At 41.1% G+C, this 20,330-nt stretch overlaps 1 protein-coding gene across 1 annotated transcript; it reads right to left on the reverse strand.

Moving 5' to 3' along the window:
• Nucleotides 1-8,817: 8,817 nt before the first annotated feature.
• Nucleotides 8,818-12,520, reverse strand: POPDC3 (popeye domain containing 3). The gene is made up of 3 exons (XM_009878174.1): nucleotides 11,990-12,520; nucleotides 9,959-10,067; nucleotides 8,818-9,138 (listed from the first exon to the last, which is right to left on the reverse strand). Exons 1-3 carry the CDS (start codon nucleotides 12,478-12,480, stop codon nucleotides 8,818-8,820), a joined length of 921 nt encoding a protein of 306 aa, XP_009876476.1. The 5' UTR covers nucleotides 12,481-12,520.
• Between the last annotated feature and the right edge of the window lie 7,810 nt (nucleotides 12,521-20,330).

Consider the following 20,330-nt stretch of genomic DNA (forward strand, 5'->3'; position numbering starts at 1 on the left):
ATCTATGAAATGTTTCCATTTATAGTTTCAGGAAGCGTGCTCAGCATCTACAGGCTAAAAGATGGCTACTCTCATCTTTTAAACTCTCTCTATAGACAATGCAAAGGGGGTCATCTAAAAAGTAATTAATCCTGTCTGTGACAGCTGTCTGGAGTGGGATGAAATACACTTGCATGGTTCAGGAGCGCTACATTTCTGTGAGACAAATCCCATCCCAGATGCTGAAATTATTTGCCGTATAACTGAAAAATTACACATATTTTCCCCAGAAAAATACGTATTTGAGTTTTGCCTGAAAGCATCCTCAAGAATTGCATTTTATTGGAATGAAGTTTGCATGGAACAGATTGTGAATGATAAATACTCTCTCAGCTCTTTAATATTCTAGAGGTTTATTTAAAAGAGGAGTGTATGCATTCTGGTGCATTTTTACCTCAGACCCTCTGATACCCACTTTCTGACATATAGTCAGGCAATTTTTCCCATGCCACATCTGCAAGGAGGGTGTCTGTCTCCTATTTCCACAAGAAGGACTATCTTTTTCTTTGAATCCAAGATACAGAACACCATATCCCAGGGCTTCCAAGTGTCTGACTGATAGTATAGTAATTGATTGTTACAAACTTAGAGCCAGGAGCCAACTTTATTCTAAAATGATCTGTCAAAGTATCCAAGTTTTAACAGATGCACAGGTTGTTGTAGATGTTTATCCAAAGGATACGTGATCCTGAGGCATAAAGGCAGAGTAAAATTGTTTGCTATGAAAGTTAACTAAACTGCACACAGTAAACAATTTATTCAATCACACTTAGCAATTATCTCTGTTCCCGAATTATGCGTGAGCAGTCTCCTGCTGACATTTTAATTTATATGTTCATTATTTGAAATTGCTCAGTGAACAATTTCTATGAATACACGCAAGCCTGTGATTTGCTTGCCAGTGCATTTCCCAAGACTGCTGCTGGAAGGGTATGCTCCTTGTGCTCTAGCTCTACCTAAATCATGTGGTCCCTCCCCAAAAACAAGAGGGCTGGTCTAAAACTGATTGGATTTCCTAAAGCCAGCGTCATGGTGTACCTGTCACTACCTTGCCAGGGCAGCTTGGTAACAGTGCTGGGGAATAATGGGAAGCCCGTCCCCAACAGGTCTGCTTCTTCCTGGAAATAAATGGATACCAGAGATGGGTTTTGACCACATTACTTGTCCAGGCCTCAAGTTACTATCTACATGTTGCTCTTAGTTAATGTGAGGCAGCTCTTACTTCATACATAACTGGAAGACAAGTAATAAAGCAGTGCTTTCGTGTTGCATCGGTCCTATCCTGGGGTAACAGCCCATTTCTTTGGGGTCCCTGCCACAGCGGATTTGGCAGCGCTGTTTGAACTGGCTGTGAATTTTCTGTTCCCCTCTTGGACAACTTCCATGCACAAAGAAAGTTCAAAATGATCACACAAAAACATCTATGCTAATCTTGAAGTAAATCCATCTCAACCGCAGCTCACAATGCCCTCTCTGCAGAGATCTTTGTGAATTTATGTGAGCTTGTGTGTTGAAGTTCAAGGCTGGGCTCGCCACTAGACTTTGACAGATGCCCTCTGTGACCCTCCACCACCACCTTCCTAGAGTTGATAACAGGAGAACCAGGAAGAGAGACTCTGAGGTTGAAAAAAACAACTTGAACAAGTTAATGAAAAAATAAAATAATACCAACAATAACAATGAAGATGGTAACCTATATACTGGTATAGAAAAGCATGCAAATACACTCAAAGATACAAAAAAGATATGTTTACATGGGATCCACACCTTCCAGATGACAGCAAGGTCCCAAGTAGGACGTGGCAACAGACTAGGAGTGCCTGAGCAGAGCCCCACTGACAGTCCAAAAAAAAAAAAAAAAGCAGAAAAAGGAGCTGTGCCACTCCCACCCAGGGTGGAGGACAGAGGAAGACAACCTGTCCTGGTTGGTGCTCCTCTGCAGCACAAAAACAGGAGGTGGGAATACCAGCAGTGCAGGAATAGATGACAAAAAGCCAGCAGCAATCCTTCCATGACCGCAGGCACAAAACTTCAGAGCTTTTGTTAGGGGCTTTTATATACCGAGTGCCATGGGAAGGAATGGTGTGATTGGTCCATTTGGGTCACCTGACCCATCCTTTCCTCCCCATAGGCACAGCTGCCCCACCTTTCCTACCGTAAAGAAGGAGGTGAGGAGTGTGCCCATATCTGAAAAATAAATCCATGCGTGTAATCAAATTAAATTTATTTACGGAAGGTAAGCTCCTCCAAATTTAAAGGTTTGGTATTGATTGAGAAAAGAATCAAACTCACTACACTAGCCCTTAACAAAAGAATGATAATCCGGATTAAATACACTCACCTTAGAAAGGATGAGGAGGGTCTCAGCCTCGTGGCCTCAAGGATGGTCCTTAGAAAATGTCTTTTCTAAGGGGGATGTTGGACTCTAACCCGCAAGCCAACTGCCTCGTGGCGTCTCCAACTATGGTCTCTAGCACAGCCCATTTTACAGACTAGTCAATGATGACTGTGGTCAATCATAGCCATCTTGGCTTCTCGGTTGGTGCTGGCCAGCATCCCTGGGGAGTCCAGACCAGCCCAGGTCCTATTCCCAGGCTGGCAGACAAGTCCAGGCTAGCCCAGGTCACAGATTCCCTGAAATCTGCCTGGCAACAGCTCAGCTGGCGGGAGGAAAAACCTGCCACACCCACTGTGATTATCACCAGCACCAGGAACCCCAGAGAACTTTTCTCCTTGTGTTCCCAAACCAGGGCACTGTGAGACTATCTGCATAAACCAAAGAAATTCCAAATATGGCCAGGGTATAAATGTACATGTGCTTCTGGGTGTTGGTACAATGGGAATTAATATTTTGTTGCAATACTAGTCCTTTTCAACTGGGTATTTTAATCAATGGCTGCTTTTGAGAAGCAAAGGCCAGGCTTGAGGAATTTTTAAAATTATCAGCAAAGTTTTAGAATTTGATTTCAGCATAAAAAAGGAACTAAATAACAAGTGTTTAACATATTCAGAAGGACTGACAGAACTCCAAAAAAACCATCAAAAAATCAAACTTAAGAACTTGAGGAAGGAAGAAAAAGAGGAAGCAAGGGGAAGCAGAAGATGTGTTTACACAATTATTTAAACAAGCAACAAAGAAACCACATAGGATCTGGGAGTAAAAAGACTCCACACTCCAAGCAGGAAGAAAAGACAAATAGATTAGCTCAGACAAACTGTGAATGGGCATGAGGTAGCTTTTTTAAAGTTGTTTTTTTTTCTTTGCAAAAGACACAGAGAGAAGACTGCAAAGCTGGAGAGAAAATGGAGATTCCCATGAAGGAACATACTGGAGAATAAAGTAAGCCAAAAATAAATGCTAGGAACAAAAGTTCAAGAGCAAAAAGCAAACCAGGAACATACAAATTTGGTCCAAATGCACAGAGAGAGGTTGATGTAGCCCAAGTATCAATCAGGAGCATTTTATACACTTGATCAGATTAGCAGTCCTAAATAAGAGACTTTGAAATACTCCTTGTTTTGAGCATAAACGTCAAGGAGATAAGAAGTGCCCAATTTTCTTCCTCTACTGTTTCAGAAGAGTCAGCATCAAGCAGTAATGAAGTCTGGTCTGATCTGCATTTACTGTGCACCCCATCTATGCTGCTTTGTACATCCAGATGCTGGACCTCAGCTGTGCATGTCATACATGACCATCAAAACGCATGCCAAGTTATAGTATACCACAACTGCTCCTTGCTACCATGATCTTTGAGAGTAAAGGCAAACAGATAATTAAAAAAATACATCTCCCTCTAATTTCAATGAATAAGTAAGACCAGTCTGCTGAGTAATGTTTATTATACTTCTTTGCTCCGTAAAGAAAAAAGCAACAAACAAAACCCTGTCATAAAGGGTTAAAAACAGGGATATAGACCACAATAAACACATATGTATATATGATTATTGCTTTTGCATGTAGCATTAGCTTAAGTACATATACCACCATACATAAAGCAGTTTCAGAACTAAAATGGCAATGATGACGGTAAAGAAAAAAATCAAAAATCAAAACCAGTACAAAAATGTTTTGTGTTCCATATCTGATTTCAGAATATCAGTATTTATTGTATTTTTTCCTACTAATACTTACTCATTAATTCTTCAAATAATGAACATATATACTGAAAGGCCACTATGTTTTGGAAAAGCCTTAGCTGAACAAGAAAATGGAGATGGAGTAAATAACAGAGCATGGTTCTGGCTGTATGACTGGTTTTTAAGAAGTACTCCCATTCACCTCGCTAGGGAGATCTGCTTTAAAATACTCTCTGAGAGGACCTGACCTTTCTGTAAATTAAAACAGACCAGTTTTGCTTCATATTCAAAATAAGTATTCAAAATATTTTATCTAAGCTAAATCTCTTAGGAAAATAGAACAGCTGCTACAGCTGGATTCAGTGAAAGTTTTAAAGATTCTAACACGAACGAGTTAGATGAACAATGTACAGTAAGAATTTCCAGCATAATGGCTCTTTTGTAGGAATTGCTTATACTCATCCTTTTGTATCCTGGCAAACATGAACTGTCTTGCCTCACTTCTATTACAGAGTACGTTATTTCTCGTTTACCCCAGTGCAAGAGAACACATATGGGAAGATAGAGGGTCATACCTAGTGTGTTTTAAACCCATCCCATAGATTACCTGCCAGTATCCCACCCTTGTAGCCATGGCCTTACAGTTGGCCCCTGCTCCTAAAAGCTTTTGGGAAAGTCCCGTCATTTTCCTGGTCAATGACAACATTTAAGAACATCTGTGGCTTGAAGAGTGATGATTTGGATCCAAACCTGCCACTGGCAGAACCATCTGCAAAGCTACCCTCTAGAAGGGCTTTGCCAGCCATAGTTTGGGACATGACTTCAAGTCCTGGGGCTTGCAGATGATGTGCTTTCGTTGCCTTTCTCTTACACACTTCTACTGACGAAACTCCACCTACTACGGTTTGATTCGTCAGGATGAGGTGGCTTGGTTTACATCATAAGTTCAATTAATTCTTTTGAGTCACACAGAATTAGGGTAAAGAGAAACTGAAGGGACACAAAAGTCTATGAGAAAGGGAAGTTAACATGAAGTAGACAATCACCAAAAAAAAGAGTGCTTTCCTTGGGAGACTTGAATCTATTATATTTTTGTGCATTTTAATGTAATAAAAGGAAGTATTTTGAAGACAGATTAACAAATCAGCTCAATACAGTAACACTTTGGGGCAGAAGAATACGCATTCAGTTTTTACAGGAATACAAAGTAAAATATTCAATCTGTTAATGTCTGAATTCAGCAAATAGATATTATTTTTTTCCATCTAAATAGCTGTGGATTTGGTTTGGTTTTAACACATGGTTTGCAGGACCTATTTATAAAAGCATGTATTTCATTTTACATTTTATTTTAAATTTTCACAGGATGTTCTGGTTTGGAAAGGACCTTTAAAGGTCACCTAGTCCAAGACCCTGCAGTGAGCAAGGCCATCTTTAACTAGATCAGGTTGTTCAGAGCCCTGCCCAACCTGACCTTCCGAGTTTCCAGGGGCAGATCTTCCACCACCTCTCTGGGCAACCTGTTCCAGTGTTTCATCACCCTCGTGTAAAAAATGTCTTCCTTACATGTAGTCTGAATCCATCCTCTTTTAGTTTAAAAGCATTAGCCCTTAACCTGTTGCAGCAGGCCCTGCTAAAAAGCCTGTCCTCTTTCTTATAAGCCCTCTTTCAGTACTGAAGGCTGCAATAAGGTCTTCCTAGATCCTTCTCCAAGCTGAGCATCCCCAGCTCTCTAATAACTGGGTGGATATGGTATCACAAAAGCTTGTATTATTTCACTGACAGCAGTCTGAGTATGCCTTTACTTAGGTAGATTATACAGCTCCCCCCAAACATCAGTTTATGAGTCACATACCAGAGCTTACTTTACAGTACACTTTAGAAGTGCTGTCAAGATTAAATAAACAGAGGTGGAGAGGGTTTGCTGTCTCACTTCTAGTCCTTTTAGTCTACATTACTGTAGATATGTATACCCTGAACTCTACAGGTGAAATGTTCTGCTTATCATGACTCAAACAGATGCTGGAAAACTGGAAACAATTCTTTAAAAGTGACTCAAAGTCCCAAAAGCACAGTAGTAAAAGCTAAATAAGATTAGCTAAGAGTATGTTCAGATAATATCTCTGAGATGTCAGAGCAGAGGTTTCTGATAGTAACTGATTCCAGCAGAGAAAAGCATCACAGAGAATTGTGGTTGGAAACCAGACTGAAACAAAAGCAGGTACTAGTCACAAAGCGGAAAAAATTACCAGTATATGTAATGAAGCACCCATCATGCCAGAGCAGGTATCTAAGCAGTACACTATAGTTTAAATAGAATGTATAAGCTTTATATAGGTTAGGTGGGCAAGACTCTCTGGTAGTATTTTGAGGGTGAAGATGATCATACCAGTTTGTTAAAGGCTGGTGCTTAACTTAAATTTTAAGGCAAGTTTTCTTGAATATATGAGACAAGAACATATATTCAAGAAAACCAAGGAAAGCATTAATCAGTTATTTATATTATGCCTAAGTCTAGAATAACATCCCTTTTATGTTTCTAGACTATAATCTTTTTATGTCTGTAGACTGTTAACAGATAAAACATTAAGTATAAACTTCATATTGGTCCAACACATTATAGTACAAGATACTTGTCACTTCTTGTTATTGTATCAGAAGGAGAGATGGGGGAGCTATTTTTAAAAACCTGTTAAAAAACAGCATAAAGTTTTCAGAGCAGCTTGGCCAGGTGAAGCTGGGCAGGGATCACAAAGTGCAGCCCAAGCGATAACATCCATGAGAGATGATGTGTTTCTTAACCACCTCAGGCACCACTGACAAATAAGACACAATATTAATCACAGCATTGAAGTTACATGAGAATACCTGTGCCAAGTCACAACCAAGGAGTCAGTTAGCCTGCTATCCCATCCCTTAACCCTGAAAAGTATAGGAAGAGGGTGCGAACTGCTGCATGTCCTTTCCACACACTGAAAGCCTCCGGAATTTTGTGTCTTAGTTATTTTCTGGGCCGATCTTTAATAAGCATCAATTAACACTCTGCCTGCATTTTTTTTCAATTCTCTTTTGGCCAAGATAAAGTAGCTTTGTGACTCACGGACCTCACACATTAAGTAATACATACAGAATACATTGCGTGGAAGGGTTATTAAAAGGATCTGGGGATTATCGCATCACGTCCTATGGTATTTAGATTTTCCTCTCTGAGGAAGTGACGTAAAGCTAAAAGCTGAACTCACATCTTATCTGCTCTACACTGAAGGTCCTTTCTACAGGTAGCATTTCATATGATTTTTAATAGCTTTCTTAAACATACTGTATGATTGTCTTTCAAGCATGAGGTTGTATCAATATTTTAAGTCCTCCAGCAACAAGTCCCAAGATCTAAACTCCTACGTGTACCTGTGCATGCACAAACACACAATGGTTGTCCTACCAAACAGTCCTGCAATTTTAAAATATTAAAAGTGGTATCTACCTCCAGATATATCAAGCAGCAGCACAGCCTAATAAAATAGTAATGCTTATTTTTTTATTACTGGCAGGCATCAGGCATAGCAGTAGGAAGGTGAGTTAGCAAAGACATTCAGACACTTCTCAAAGGTACAGAGACCTCAAGGGTCAAAACCAGCTTTCTCCTACCAAGCACGAGCTGATGCTCCCTTATGCCATTAAAACACCACAGAATTAGGGAGAGACTACCTTTTAAATCAAGGATTTCATAGGCACAGAAAAGTGACTCTGGAAGCTAAATGAAAATGTTTGAGTTAAAAATTGTATTTATTGCTGTGGCTGTTTATTAGTTACGTCCTGACAAACCTGGCTAAAAAGAATTTTGTAAAACAAACTCCAGTAGTTTGGCAGTTGATTGATTAACAGTATTTACTGTACATGTCACAGATGGCACTGACAGTGTGGAAGCCTCGGTCCTACAGCATGACATTCTATTAGAAACACTATACAATCACTTCCCTAAGCTTTAGCTGCAGCAGTTACAACTGCTTTACTTTTCTAATGCTAGCAATTACATTCATGTTTGTTTTCACATAATATACCTCTTCAGGACAGTCAGAGACAAACCAATTGCTCATGGGACAGACTTTGTTTTCTTTTGTTTGCTTTTTAAGAACCTTGCTGTGCATTTCAAAATCTTTCACTTCGTTAAAAATCAAAACCAATACAAGTGGTCTCTTAATATTTTTCTGAAATATTCTTCATGTTACTTGCGCCAATGTTCATGTAGTGTAAATATGAACATTACAAGCAAGTTGCTATATTTTGAAGACAAATTACTTGTTTTCATTGACTATACTTCATATGGCAAATAATTTTGAGAAAGTATAATTATAAATACCATGAGTCTTTTTTTTTTAAAAAAAACAACAAAAAGCCCCAAACAAAAAACAACAGAGGCCACCACAGTTACAACAAAACTTCAGCCTGTTATGATTTGCTTTCATTCAAAAGCAAGGAGATGAAGATCAACAAAAGAATCAACAGAAACTAAACATATTGCACAGTCAAAAATGCAGAAGCCAACCCGCTGGCTTTAAAGAGAGGAAGAATTCAAGCTTAATCCAATGAAAGTAAATGGCACTTGTCAGTCAAATTTGGCTTTACTGGGTCTCGTTCTGCTTCATCTTTCTGCTCTTCTGCTTTGCCACTTGTGCATTTCCCTTTGCAGCAGAGTTTTCCTTCCTAGGACAGTGTGCTGAAGGAGCTGCAGTTTGTGACCCCCGCAGGCTTGCGCCGGGGGGACCCTCTCTGTAAGCGGTGGGAGGGATGCACCAGAGGGGTCTCTGGCAGCGAGACGTGGTAGAAGTTTGGTAACCGAATGTCGTACCTAAAGCCTTTCCCCATGTGCACTCGGTCATTCAAAGCGTACAGTTTTTCAGCAATGTCGCTCCCAATTAAAATGGAGAACAGGCGGGAGATGAAACGGTGCTTAGCGAACAGCAGATACAGCTTCTTTCTCCTCCAGGCCACGTAACGACAATCCGTTTCTGCTGTAAGTGTTACCTGTGGAAGAGAAAATTTAAATTATCCCAGTGATGAAGCAGTGATCCTGCTAAGAAAGCAGGCACACAGGCTGCCTCTGGAACACATGCTTCACGTCTTAAAGCCATTTAATCCAGCCGGCGAGCTCTGCAAGGCCTACTGTATGCAAAAGACAAGCAAGAAGGGTGACTGGGAACGGGCCAAATGATTGCACCTGGTGGATCTCAGTGAGAGCGTGCCTGTGCCGGACAGCAGCCCCAGCCAAGCTGCAGGTTGGCGGCTTGCCCCAGCCTTGGCCCTGGGCAGCCCCAGCTGGAACAGGCAGGTCTAAAGAAAGCTCTTGATGAAATGCCATTTGCCCTTGTGACACGAGGGATCAGATCCCACGCAGGCAAGTGACAGCAAGCCCCGCGTCCCACACTGTCCTGAGCTGTGCCACAGCCCCCAGCCCATGCTCGACGGTTTGCCTCCCACAGGGAAGCCTCTTTCAGCACCAGCTTCCACCCACCTCCTCCAGAGCTGGTTTTCTCAAGGCTGGATTTTAGCAGGACCAAAGAATGCAAACAGAGCCTACCTCCTGGATTAGCTTTAAGAAAAAAGCCAGTTTGTTGGAACGACAAGAGTTAAACAGAAAGATGATACAAACAGCATAACTGGTCCAGCAGGTAAAGAGGAATTCCCTCCCCGATCAGTGCCACTTGTTTGTACAATTTCACAAACAAGACCCACAACTAAATGATCTTATTTCTAAACCAAGTAGTACTTGAAAAGTTTTCTGTAGTATTCAAAAAAAAAAACAACACAACAAAAACCAAAACCACAAAACCCCCTCCACTTTTACCTGAAAAATTCCCTCTTCTGTGGGTCTCAGTGAATCCCATTCAGGAGAATCCAGAAATTGAAGAGGAAAAATATAATGCAGAAACTCCCCATCAACTGTTACTCTGATCCTACCAAAATAAGATGTGTTACTTTGTTAGTACTACCTGTACAACTGCAACAAGAACGTGTTATTTCTACTATGTGAGGAGATTACACAGAGCTACGAGACCGTGAAAAACAGTCACTGGCCAACAGTATCCTCATTATATTTTTGAACCTAGCTTGATCGGGCCAGCTAAAAGAGAACGTGATACAATCATACAACTGAAATGGAAATCTTTCCAGGCCTCATTCAAGTTTGTATTATCTAGTGGGAGATGTCCCTGTCCATGGCAGGGGGCTTGGAACTAGATGATCTTTAAGGTCCCTTCCAACCCTGACAATTCTATGATTCTATGATTCTCTCTGGGGTAGGTCCATGCAGTGATGTGCAAGCTTTGTCCTGAAAAGGCCAGCAAGAGAGTTGAAAGACCAATGCACAGAACACCTTTTCCCTCCCTCACTTGAAAGCCATGAGATATACTTCTAGGTTTGGCAAATACACAATTTAGAGAGATTGAAGTGGCAAAAGCAGGAGTTTCCCATGCCATGTGTTAGGTAGGGCTCTTTCAATGTATAACAGGAATTACATGGCCACAGGACCGTCTCTGCAGCCAGAACAGCATGGAGGTATGAGATCTCTGGGTGAACACTGTGGCCTTCTGCAGATGCCAAAGAAAATTTTTCTTTCTACTTTCTAAATCATATTTAAGTTTGAAGGCACACAAGTAGGAAATGTAAACCTCATGAGCTACAAGAAAAAAAGCAAGCTGTTAGGAGTCCCCTTTTCACATCTGCTCTGCACTAGGATTAATGCTTCTTACAAAATCAGAAGCAGCAGTCTTATACTGCATGATGGAAGGCACAGGAGCTCCCTGTATGACTGATAGCTGTCTGGGCACGTAGAAGGATAAACATCCATCCTTCAGTATGACTATGACCAAAAGCATCCTCTACATGATACTTCCTAGACAGCTCCCAGAAATGCTCTGAACCAGGGTGTCACTAAGGACAACTACCTAAAATCCATATTATTAATTGCAAGTAGTCCTAGATCTGCTGAGGTTCAAGCTCCCTACAAATTTCATCTGTCCATGCATCAGGCTGTCAAAATGCATCTACCAAGTGTCCCACGAAAGACAAATCATGGCCATCAACTCTACCCAGAGTAGTACCCATCTATTCTTGCGGTAGTCCAGTACTGTATTCCACTTTGTATACAGTACAAAAACTAGTATTTCCCTTCAAGAAAGCATCAGCAAAGTTGCCAGAAGGGTCTTCAGTAAGCAGGAAGTACAAGCAGGTGGATTTATTGCCTCTGGGTCTAACTAAGGGCCGCAGTACACACAGTAACTGTAGACTCAGTTCTGCAAATCTTGATAGGGCTCAACTATGTCTCCTTGTAATGGAAGGGTGCTTTTAGGCACTCCCTCACTCCTTCTCTTATCCCACTCCCCAGAAAGAGACCAAACACAATCTGTATCAAAGTCAAGATTTCTACTAAACAGAGTTTATCACAGTATAGTCCATTTCATAATTACCTTTTAGTTCTATTTCAGATGATACTAGCAAAGAAAAATAAGAAAGTTGTTGCCTTCATCATCTAGGTAGTAGATAGAAAACCACTGCCTGAAGACTGAAGCACACATATCTTTCCTTTATCTGTCTAACCTGTTAAGCGCTATGATACAGTGGTTTGGAAAAGAATGACTTAAAATCATTTCTTTATGCTATTACAGATTTGGTGCTTAGTGTTTTTATGCTAGTGCTGTCCTAGACAAGTGTATTTAGCCTATTAATATTTATATTACTTGCATTAATATTTAATCTACTGTACTGGAAAATGAACAAACAATACACAAATCAGGCTATTTTTTTTTCTTTTTGCTTTCAATTTCTAGAAGGAAAAAATAAATGTATTTGCTGTAAGTCTGAACAAACTGATACAAACCTGCCAGACACAAGCAAGGACAGCTTATCAATAGGTGTTTTGCCCTGCATGGCATAACAGTGCTCCTTCTCCAGGGTAACCACTTCTGCATCACAGCACAAGACGATCTTTCTGTAGACAGTCAAGGAAATTCCCAAAGGCTGGAAGAGAGCACTGTAGAGTTCCTGGAATTCTCTGTCAAAGGAAACACTCCGAACTTGGTAGGTAACGTAAATGAACTGGACGAAGCATATAGCAAACAGTATAAAATTCCAGGAGAATATATCAGCAGCACAGACATCCAGCCAAGCCCAGACAGAAGAGCAGAGAAAACCCAATCCAAGCAAGCTGAAGACATAGAGAAGCCCAAAGAATCCACTTCCACCCATGAAGCCCACAACAAAGAGAATACTGGCTAGGTGGTAGATAGATCCCTCTGCCTCTTGCTTCCAGGTGGTACATGTAGGATGTGCATATATCAAGCTCTCCCAAAAACTTGCATTTTCTCCCATGGCTGGAATGATTTTTTGATTCAGCTGAATAATGGAAATTTTTATTTATGAAATCCAACTAGCAGGGTCCTCTGCTTTTCCATTCTTGCAAATTCTGTTCAATGGTCACGTAACGTCAGGGTCTCTTTTTGGTAGTAAAGCCGCACTTACGATTTCCGGCAACTAGGAAGCTAATGTTCTCAGAAGGCAATGCTGCTTCTCATCAGTTCATGCATTGTTTTGACTTTGGTCATGTCAGCTGTAGCTTCATCTGATCTGAACAAGTGAAGAAAAGATGAATTACTTTTAAAATTATTTTCATCAATTAAACTCTATCAATGCTTTTATTGTATAAAACCACAGGCTGCATTACAATCGTTCAATTCGCCTTGTAGCCCTGTGATTCCAGGCTTAACGTTCATATTTATAAACCCCATAGCAACGGTCAAATTGCCACTGAATCCACGTAGACCTGTACAGTGCATCCACAACATTTCCACAGCGTAACTGCTGAGAAGGTAGTTGCATTGGTTGGTCCTGGACCCAGTGCCTTCGAGTCACTTAATGCCCTACCTACTACTTGGACAAGAAGTGACAGTGAATTCTTGTTCCTTCTTCATCTCCTCCATCTCACTCTGGGGACAGAGAGGCACATTGCTCATCTCATCAGAGTGGTTTGACCAAAATCCAGAGAAAACAAACTATATTCCCCCCAAACACCACAATAAGGGAAACCTAAGTATCACAGCAGATGGTCTTTTGTAACATGCAGAAAGCTGTCCTGTATAAGGAAGATTACAAAGCTTAAAAGCAGCTTTATACAGATTATGTTATTAGAGCATAAAGTAAGTAGTCCTGCAAAATACTTGTCAAAAGGGCAATTACAAAGGAATTTCGTAACATGTATAAAGCCCTGCCACAGACCACATAATTTTACTGTTCAACACTGTAAAACGTTAAATACGCTATTGGTTTCCATATGATAATGTATCCCTAAGAGTTAAATAGTAAAATATACAATTGAAAAGCATGAAAAAACCAAAACCACCTTTCTATGTCTTTTAATATAAAAATACATGCTTCAATGTGATATTAGACGTGGTAGAAATTGCAAAACCAGAGCCTATCAGTAGTGTAATCAGGACCAGAACCCAACAAAGTCTTTAATATCTTCTTCTTTTCCTCGTAAAACAGGAAGGAAGCTAAGAAATATCTGCTACTTGAATTATTAGATTCTCTAGAATATCAAACCACACACCACTGGGACACAGACACAGGGTCATTATACACAAAACCAAAACCCTGGAAAAAGTCTGTCCTGTATTTGTAACTGCTTATTTTTGGAATAGTACCCATCTTCCAAAACCACTATAAGCAAAATTCCCACTTATTTCAGTAGTCCTGCACAATGAAAACTTACTGTGCTACAAGATACTCTGCTGCTTGCCCAGGCTGGAGAAGGCTTCCCTCCATCCGAGCAAGAGGAAGGGCAAAGGATGAAGACCGGTGCTAGCACAGAATATAGCCTTACCAGCATGACACTCTCCTGAGCTACATTAGGTCTGCAGGCAAAAACAAACCCTCTGGAAATACCGACGAAGCCTATTACTAAATGGAGCTGCTTTCTCAGGGCTATGGCGAAAAGCAGGCATGCTTGCTGCCAGTGAACTGTAAGCAGAAAGAGACGTTTCACCTCTTTTTTAATCAAGAAATTATTCTAAGATTTGGGAGATAAAAAATTGTTGGTAGTTTTGGATTGGTTTTTTTTCAATGAAGTATTAAATAGAGCAGAGACAATAGTATTTATGGGCCTAAGTATAGCAAAATTTCTAATTTTTATTGGTGTTTAGTGCTAGATAAAGTCTTTCACATTTTTCTTTATAGTTCCTATGAGTTCAAAATTTAAACTCTTGAGGGCTGCAGAACAGTCACTCTAATTAAGCCACTTATCTACTGCAAGCAGAGGTGGGGGCAGAAGTATCCATCAAACCAAAAAATCCAAACAGTTGTGGTACCAACTGTGAGTCATCCTTCACTGAGGATCCATCCACAAAGTGCCCAGAGCAGCACACCACCATCAAGTTTGTAAACATCCAAAGGAGACACCATCCTTTCCCAGAGACACTTCAGTGCCAGGACATGGAAGAGGCCAACCGCCGTGGCCTTGTTTGATGTTCTGCTTCAGCAGTCCCAGCTGTAGTCCATAGTTACCACTACAGGTTCATTTGATGGTGGTGATCAGGCTTTATCGGGAAACTGCATTTAAAGCAGATATCTTGGATTACAAGCCTAAAGAACTACACCTTCCCCAAGTAAACATTAAACACTTTCTACTCTGTCCTCTGCCTATGGAGAAGCAGGAGCACCATGTGCAAGCACAATCTCTGCTGTGTGACTGTCCTGTTCAGAGTAACACAACGGTGACGTCTGCAGGCTTCTAAAGCCAGAGGTCTCCTCCCAGCTGAAGAAGAGATGTGCCCTACTAACATAGGCTGAATTATCGCGATGCTTCTGAGTGTTTTGCCCCAACACACATTCCACCCCGTCTCTGCAGCAGATAAAGCGCTGAGGAAAATCAACCCAGGCTTGGAGATATGGGCAATATCTCCATGGACTTCTGTAAAACTAAAGAACAGCACTGCTGAAAGGAATAAGCTGTCATGACAAAGTGTTAAAATCAATGAGTTTGCTGGAACTCTAAAGCAGTAAATGCAGTATTGCACTTGCGCTCTTCAAAATAAATACCTGACAGCAACTTAGAACTTCATATAAGCAATATACTAAAACAGCCAAAATGAAATTAATTTCTACTGCAATTTAAATGCGCATAGTACAACCCCTCTCACCCAATGGGCATCTCCTCCATACACTGTAATATTACCATAAAGAACTACCAATTATGTACATTTTTAATTTGCTTAAGAACTGGGTCTTTATCCAGTTCTTCTCACTAATGACTCAAACTCAGCTTAGAGCGTTAGTTATTGTGTCTGGACCACAATAACTTCTGCAAAAACTAAACCCTAAAAGCTGTGAGGCCACCAGCAGTTCTCTCTTTGTTTTGTTTTTTTTTAATTAAGTCAAAAGTAAAGCTATTCAGAGTTCAGATACTCTATTCTTGACTTGTCTTATCCCAAGCACTCAGCCAGAAAGCCCTCAGCACTTTCACACTGTACATGCTGACAGGCCATAGAGCTGTACGTGCTGATCGTGTAACCAGCCTGCAGGAATTGTTTGCTTCACGTTTGGAAGCAAAAGGGAAGATTTTCCTTTACAGCATATATGCTTTTCATGTACAAAATGAGATTATGCTGGATTTAGGAGGATTTGTCTCACTGGTTTCAGCCATCTACAGTGTAGATATTTATACATGAGGTAGTGCACAGCCTGGCTCAGCAGCCAAAAAAGTGGCTCCAGCAACCGCACCAGGAATCAAGTGGTACCTCTAGCCACGGGAGTCCCTTCCAGTCTTAACATCCTTCAGAGGGACAAGCTCTGAGCATCCTCTCTAGGCTGGCAAGTAAAATCTGGCCTGGCCATCATTTAGGTGTACAAAAAGCAGCTGTTTTTTTAGTACTTCAGCAAGTGCTTCCTCTTAACGTGCAATGTAAATGCATACGCCAATTAATATACTCCTTCCTTCCATCACCCTTATGTCTCTAAAATCCTCTTTCTGGCCCCCTACTGATGTCTACTGGTTGCCCTAAATGGTTGTTTAGGTAGCACACTTTCCCCAAGCTACATTCCTTCTGCAGTTGTTCACTTGGGTTTAGGTACCCAAAGGGACCAAGGCAACCAAATTCTTAATTGCAATGCAGTGTCTAACTTGGTGCATGGAGGAGCTATACGCCTACTGAGAAGTATGGCTATGTGCCTATGGGCAAGTATGGGCAGATAAACAGATAAACCATCCTTGAATCCACTCAAAACACGCATGAAGCAATTACAACAGTAACTAACAACACAATCTACCTTACCTGAAACTTCTTGAGATTATCCTAGAGAAAGCAGTAATTACAATACTGGAAAACATATGATTTTCCTGAGAAAATGCAGCCTGTGCAATATAAGGAACGCTACAATAGCTTCACCCCAGTTCGTAAAACCTATTCAGGAAGATGGAAAGAGGATGAGGAAGAAAAGGACTACCCAACCCAAAAGACAAAGGTATCAAGATCATCTCACTATAAAACTAGATATATTGAGATTATAAAGACACGCAAGCATACACAGCAAAGGTAATTAATTAATAGGACATCTTTAAAGATTTCCTTTGTTGGGAATTAAGGAAGTCAAGATGCTGTCTGGTAGCTAAAATAAATCTAGGTATGCTATTATTAAAAAATTGATTTACTACAATTCTATTTCTTATTCTACAGGAAGTCAGGTTAGAAGATTGCAATGATGTCTTCTTGACTTTTGACTTAAATTATTTAATATAAAATAGTTGTACACACCAAAAAAGCTACAAAATTGGTCTTCCCAATGAAATCCAGAAGCCTATCCCAGATACCAACTAAGCAGCTATTGTAGACAATAGAAAACATTGAAGGTGGGTATATCTCTGAAATTACTCCTCATATGCACCTTTTTCATCCTTATGGAGCCAGCATCCCTTCCTGACAATGTTTTTCAAAGAAAGAGTTGTTCTATCAATGAACATAAAACTGCAGAACAAAGAGTGACTGCAGTGTGCTTCTCCCTCTTTCAGTCTCCTTTCTGCACAACATCACAGCTTTGACAAGAAGGGCAGAAAGTGACCCACCCATATGAGTTGAAACAAGTCACCCAGGGCACCCTCATGGGAGGAGGGAAGGTGGATTTGCACTCCCTTGGGCTCAGGAAGGCATCCTGTGCCTCACTGATGTCTCATCACTGTGCCTCATCCCCTGGATCAGTGCTCTGAGTCAGGCTTTGGAAGGCAAAGCATCTCAGGCCTTAGGAAAAGCAGTCAAACTGCACCTTTCCCAGTCCTCCCAATAGCCCCCTGGGACGTGGAGACTACAATCGCCCTCAGAGCATCCATGTACAGTGATACCTTCTTGGGAGCGATCCTTTTGGGAATGCCCAGAGCTACAAACCAAACAGCTGGAGCATGTCCAACCATCAGTGATGCTTCACTGCCTTTAGGGCAGCTCTGAGGAATAACCACTAGCCAAGCACGTCGTGTTGGGGCCAAGAACACCCTTCAGTCAGCTGTTGCCTATCCCGAGACACCCCAATGTCATCTCTATGTTGAAATCACCGACCCACACAAATGACCCACCAACAGCACAGTGCTGATGCAGAACTGCTTTCTCCAGAAGCAGAGTGCTTTATTGGGGGCCTTTTCATGAGACTTTGAATTTATTGAGTTTGTTTGGCTGCAGCAGGTAAGGCATAACTCTGCTTGCAATTTGCTCAAATTCCTACTAGTCTTTTTAAGTGGAAAAAAGCTGGGCAGCGGGAGGCATCAAGACAGAAGGAAAACCCACAGCAATACAGAATAGTTTAAGGTTCATTAGAAGCACTGCATATGGAGAAGCTGCTATTATTTAGTCTTTAAATATTTAAAGGCCAGCTTACTATACACAGCTTACAGTACTTGAACGATTCCTCATTTATCACTGTAAAATATACAGTACAATCCTCTGTGGTTGCAAAGCCAATATTGAAGATGCTATCCATTGTATCATCTAGACTGTATCTGATATAAAAAAAAATTACAGATTTTCTTCCAATTTGAATGAGAACTGATGAACCATAAGTACATGTGGCATTCATGCCAAACTAAGAAGAATAATTCCCTTCCTCCATTTTTTAAGGCCTTCTGCTCCTAGGAAACATAAATATGGAATGCCACTAAGACATTTTTAACACCAACCATGGACTGCTAGCCCATGGGTAAATTTGAGCAAGGCTCCTGTTTATTGAATAACATCGGCTAAATAATAATTCAGGGCAGTTATTTTACTGTGTTGTATAATAAAAACTGCAAAGTGAAGCACAAGTTCAAGCTTTTCTATAGTTCAATTTTTAAATTAATAGTAGAGAAGTCAGCCACAACGCATATTTCACAGGTGCTTTAAAACTATGTCAATGAACTAAAGCTGAACTCTGCAGAATCCAGCTTAAATGTGTTTGTATGGTGTAGTAGTGCCTTTGGATGGGAATGTGTTCCCATGAAACCAACCGCCTGACGTGAACTTCATTTCCCCAAACAGAAATAAACACAGAGGCGCTACCCCTGCGCGTCCAACTGGGCTACGGAGAAGCAGTGTCATGACCCATGTGCTCAAATAGATAAACAGCACACTGAGCAATGAAACGCCATTGTTTAGGTACCCTGTGAGCTCTAAACCAGAGTGAAACCCAGTGAAAGGTAGCTAGGATGCCTTAATCGAGCTGCTGAAATTATTGATCTTTACTGGAGGGTTTGGGGTTTGAAGTATAGTACTGCTCTCTGCTTTACTGGAAGGAGTGTCATACGGCTTTACATCCAAAACAGAGACAGGCAGAAACATGCACATGGAAATGGTTTAGCCACACTTTCCTTAGTTTTCTGTCTCTGAGAGCCAGAATACTATTAAGTTTCATCACATAACATAATCACAAACCAAGGCTTTTTTCACTGCACATCTGTCTTTTGTTTGGGCAACAGCAGCATGCCCAGTTCCAGGTACTGTATCATCACCTGGAGACACTGATCAGATGCAGTGGAACACACTAAAATGAGAAAATAAACTCCCATCTCTGTAGAGCATGCACACTTAATAAAAAGACTAAATGTAGCTTCAGCTAATAACCTTTTCCTTGAATCCTTAATAAACTTTCTGTTCTCAACCTTCATCATAAAAGGTTTTCCTGCCACAAACTTTGCCTTCACAATTATCTGTACCACACTTCCTTCTGTTTCAGTAACTATTTTCCTTACTACAGGACTTACAGAGTACTTGCTATTTTGCAGGCAAGGCATTTCTTAAAAACTTGACATTTTAAGCTACTTCGTTATTTGGCAACACACAGAACTTTGAAAAGCTTGAACAGCAGCAGTTCTGCAGATGCAGAAATCATTTTTTGTTTTGCTGTGAAGACATTTTTACTTGCATGGATACAATCATATTTCCATTAATCAACAAAGTGGCAAGAAGCCCTCGTTCTGGAAGCCAAATTTCATCAATGACATCTTTATAACACTACCAGGTGGTCCATGATTCAATATTACAAGAGACGAGCCACATAAAATGTTTGCCCATAAAGTGATTGACAGCCTAAACACACACAAAGCTTCACAGAACAGCTCAAAAAAAATATGTGGTAAATAGTATAGTTTCCGGAAAAAAATATTATGGTTTGGGGAAAAGATATGTAAAAAAAGTATCGTTTGTTCTATCTTTGGAAAGAAACAACTGCGAATGCAAAACCAGGTCTTAATTCAGGGTTCACCTGCTCTTACCATTTGTTGATGGGAAAAGAGAAGAATCAAATAACGGCAGTCTATGAAGCAACCTACGAGTCAGCGGAAGGAATCTCCGGATCCCGAGTTGGTTTTGCGAAAGTGGAGCTACTCCTCGAGTCAGCTCTCGGTGAGCGGGCAGCGGCTGCGCCCCAGCACAAACCAGACACCGCGTTTTCCTAAGAAATAAACCCTAAACCCCCAGTCTCATAGCGAAGAGTCTCGCATCAGACAGACCCCTGGGGAGCGGAAGAGCAGCGCACCGTGCCCCGCTCCGCTACGAAAAGAGGACGCGGTAAAGCTCTCCCAACTTCCAGCCGCGGCGGAACTCGGGCGCTCCGCTTACCCCCACCGGACTGCACCTCCGGGGCGCGCTGGGGAAGCGGGGGAGCACCCCCCGCAGTGCGAGGGAGGGCCCCGACCCGTCCGGCCTCAC

This window comes from Apaloderma vittatum, unplaced genomic scaffold (assembly GCF_000703405.1).
Source record: "Apaloderma vittatum isolate BGI_N311 unplaced genomic scaffold, ASM70340v1 scaffold22991, whole genome shotgun sequence".
Lineage (NCBI taxonomy): Eukaryota > Metazoa > Chordata > Aves > Trogoniformes > Trogonidae > Apaloderma > Apaloderma vittatum.

Excerpts from the sequence above, each read along its gene's own strand:
- POPDC3 (XM_009878174.1), bottom strand. The coding sequence starts at position 12,480 with ATGGGAGAAAATGCAAGTTTTTGGGAGAGCTTGATATATGCACATCCT. Across the intron at positions 10,068-11,989 it reads TCCTTGCTTGTGTCTGGCAG|GATCAGAGTAACAGTTGATG; the intron begins GTTTGTATCAGT and ends TTATTTTGGTAG. Across the intron at positions 9,139-9,958 it reads CAGAAGAGGGAATTTTTCAG|GTAACACTTACAGCAGAAAC; the intron begins GTAAAAGTGGAG and ends TCTCTTCCACAG.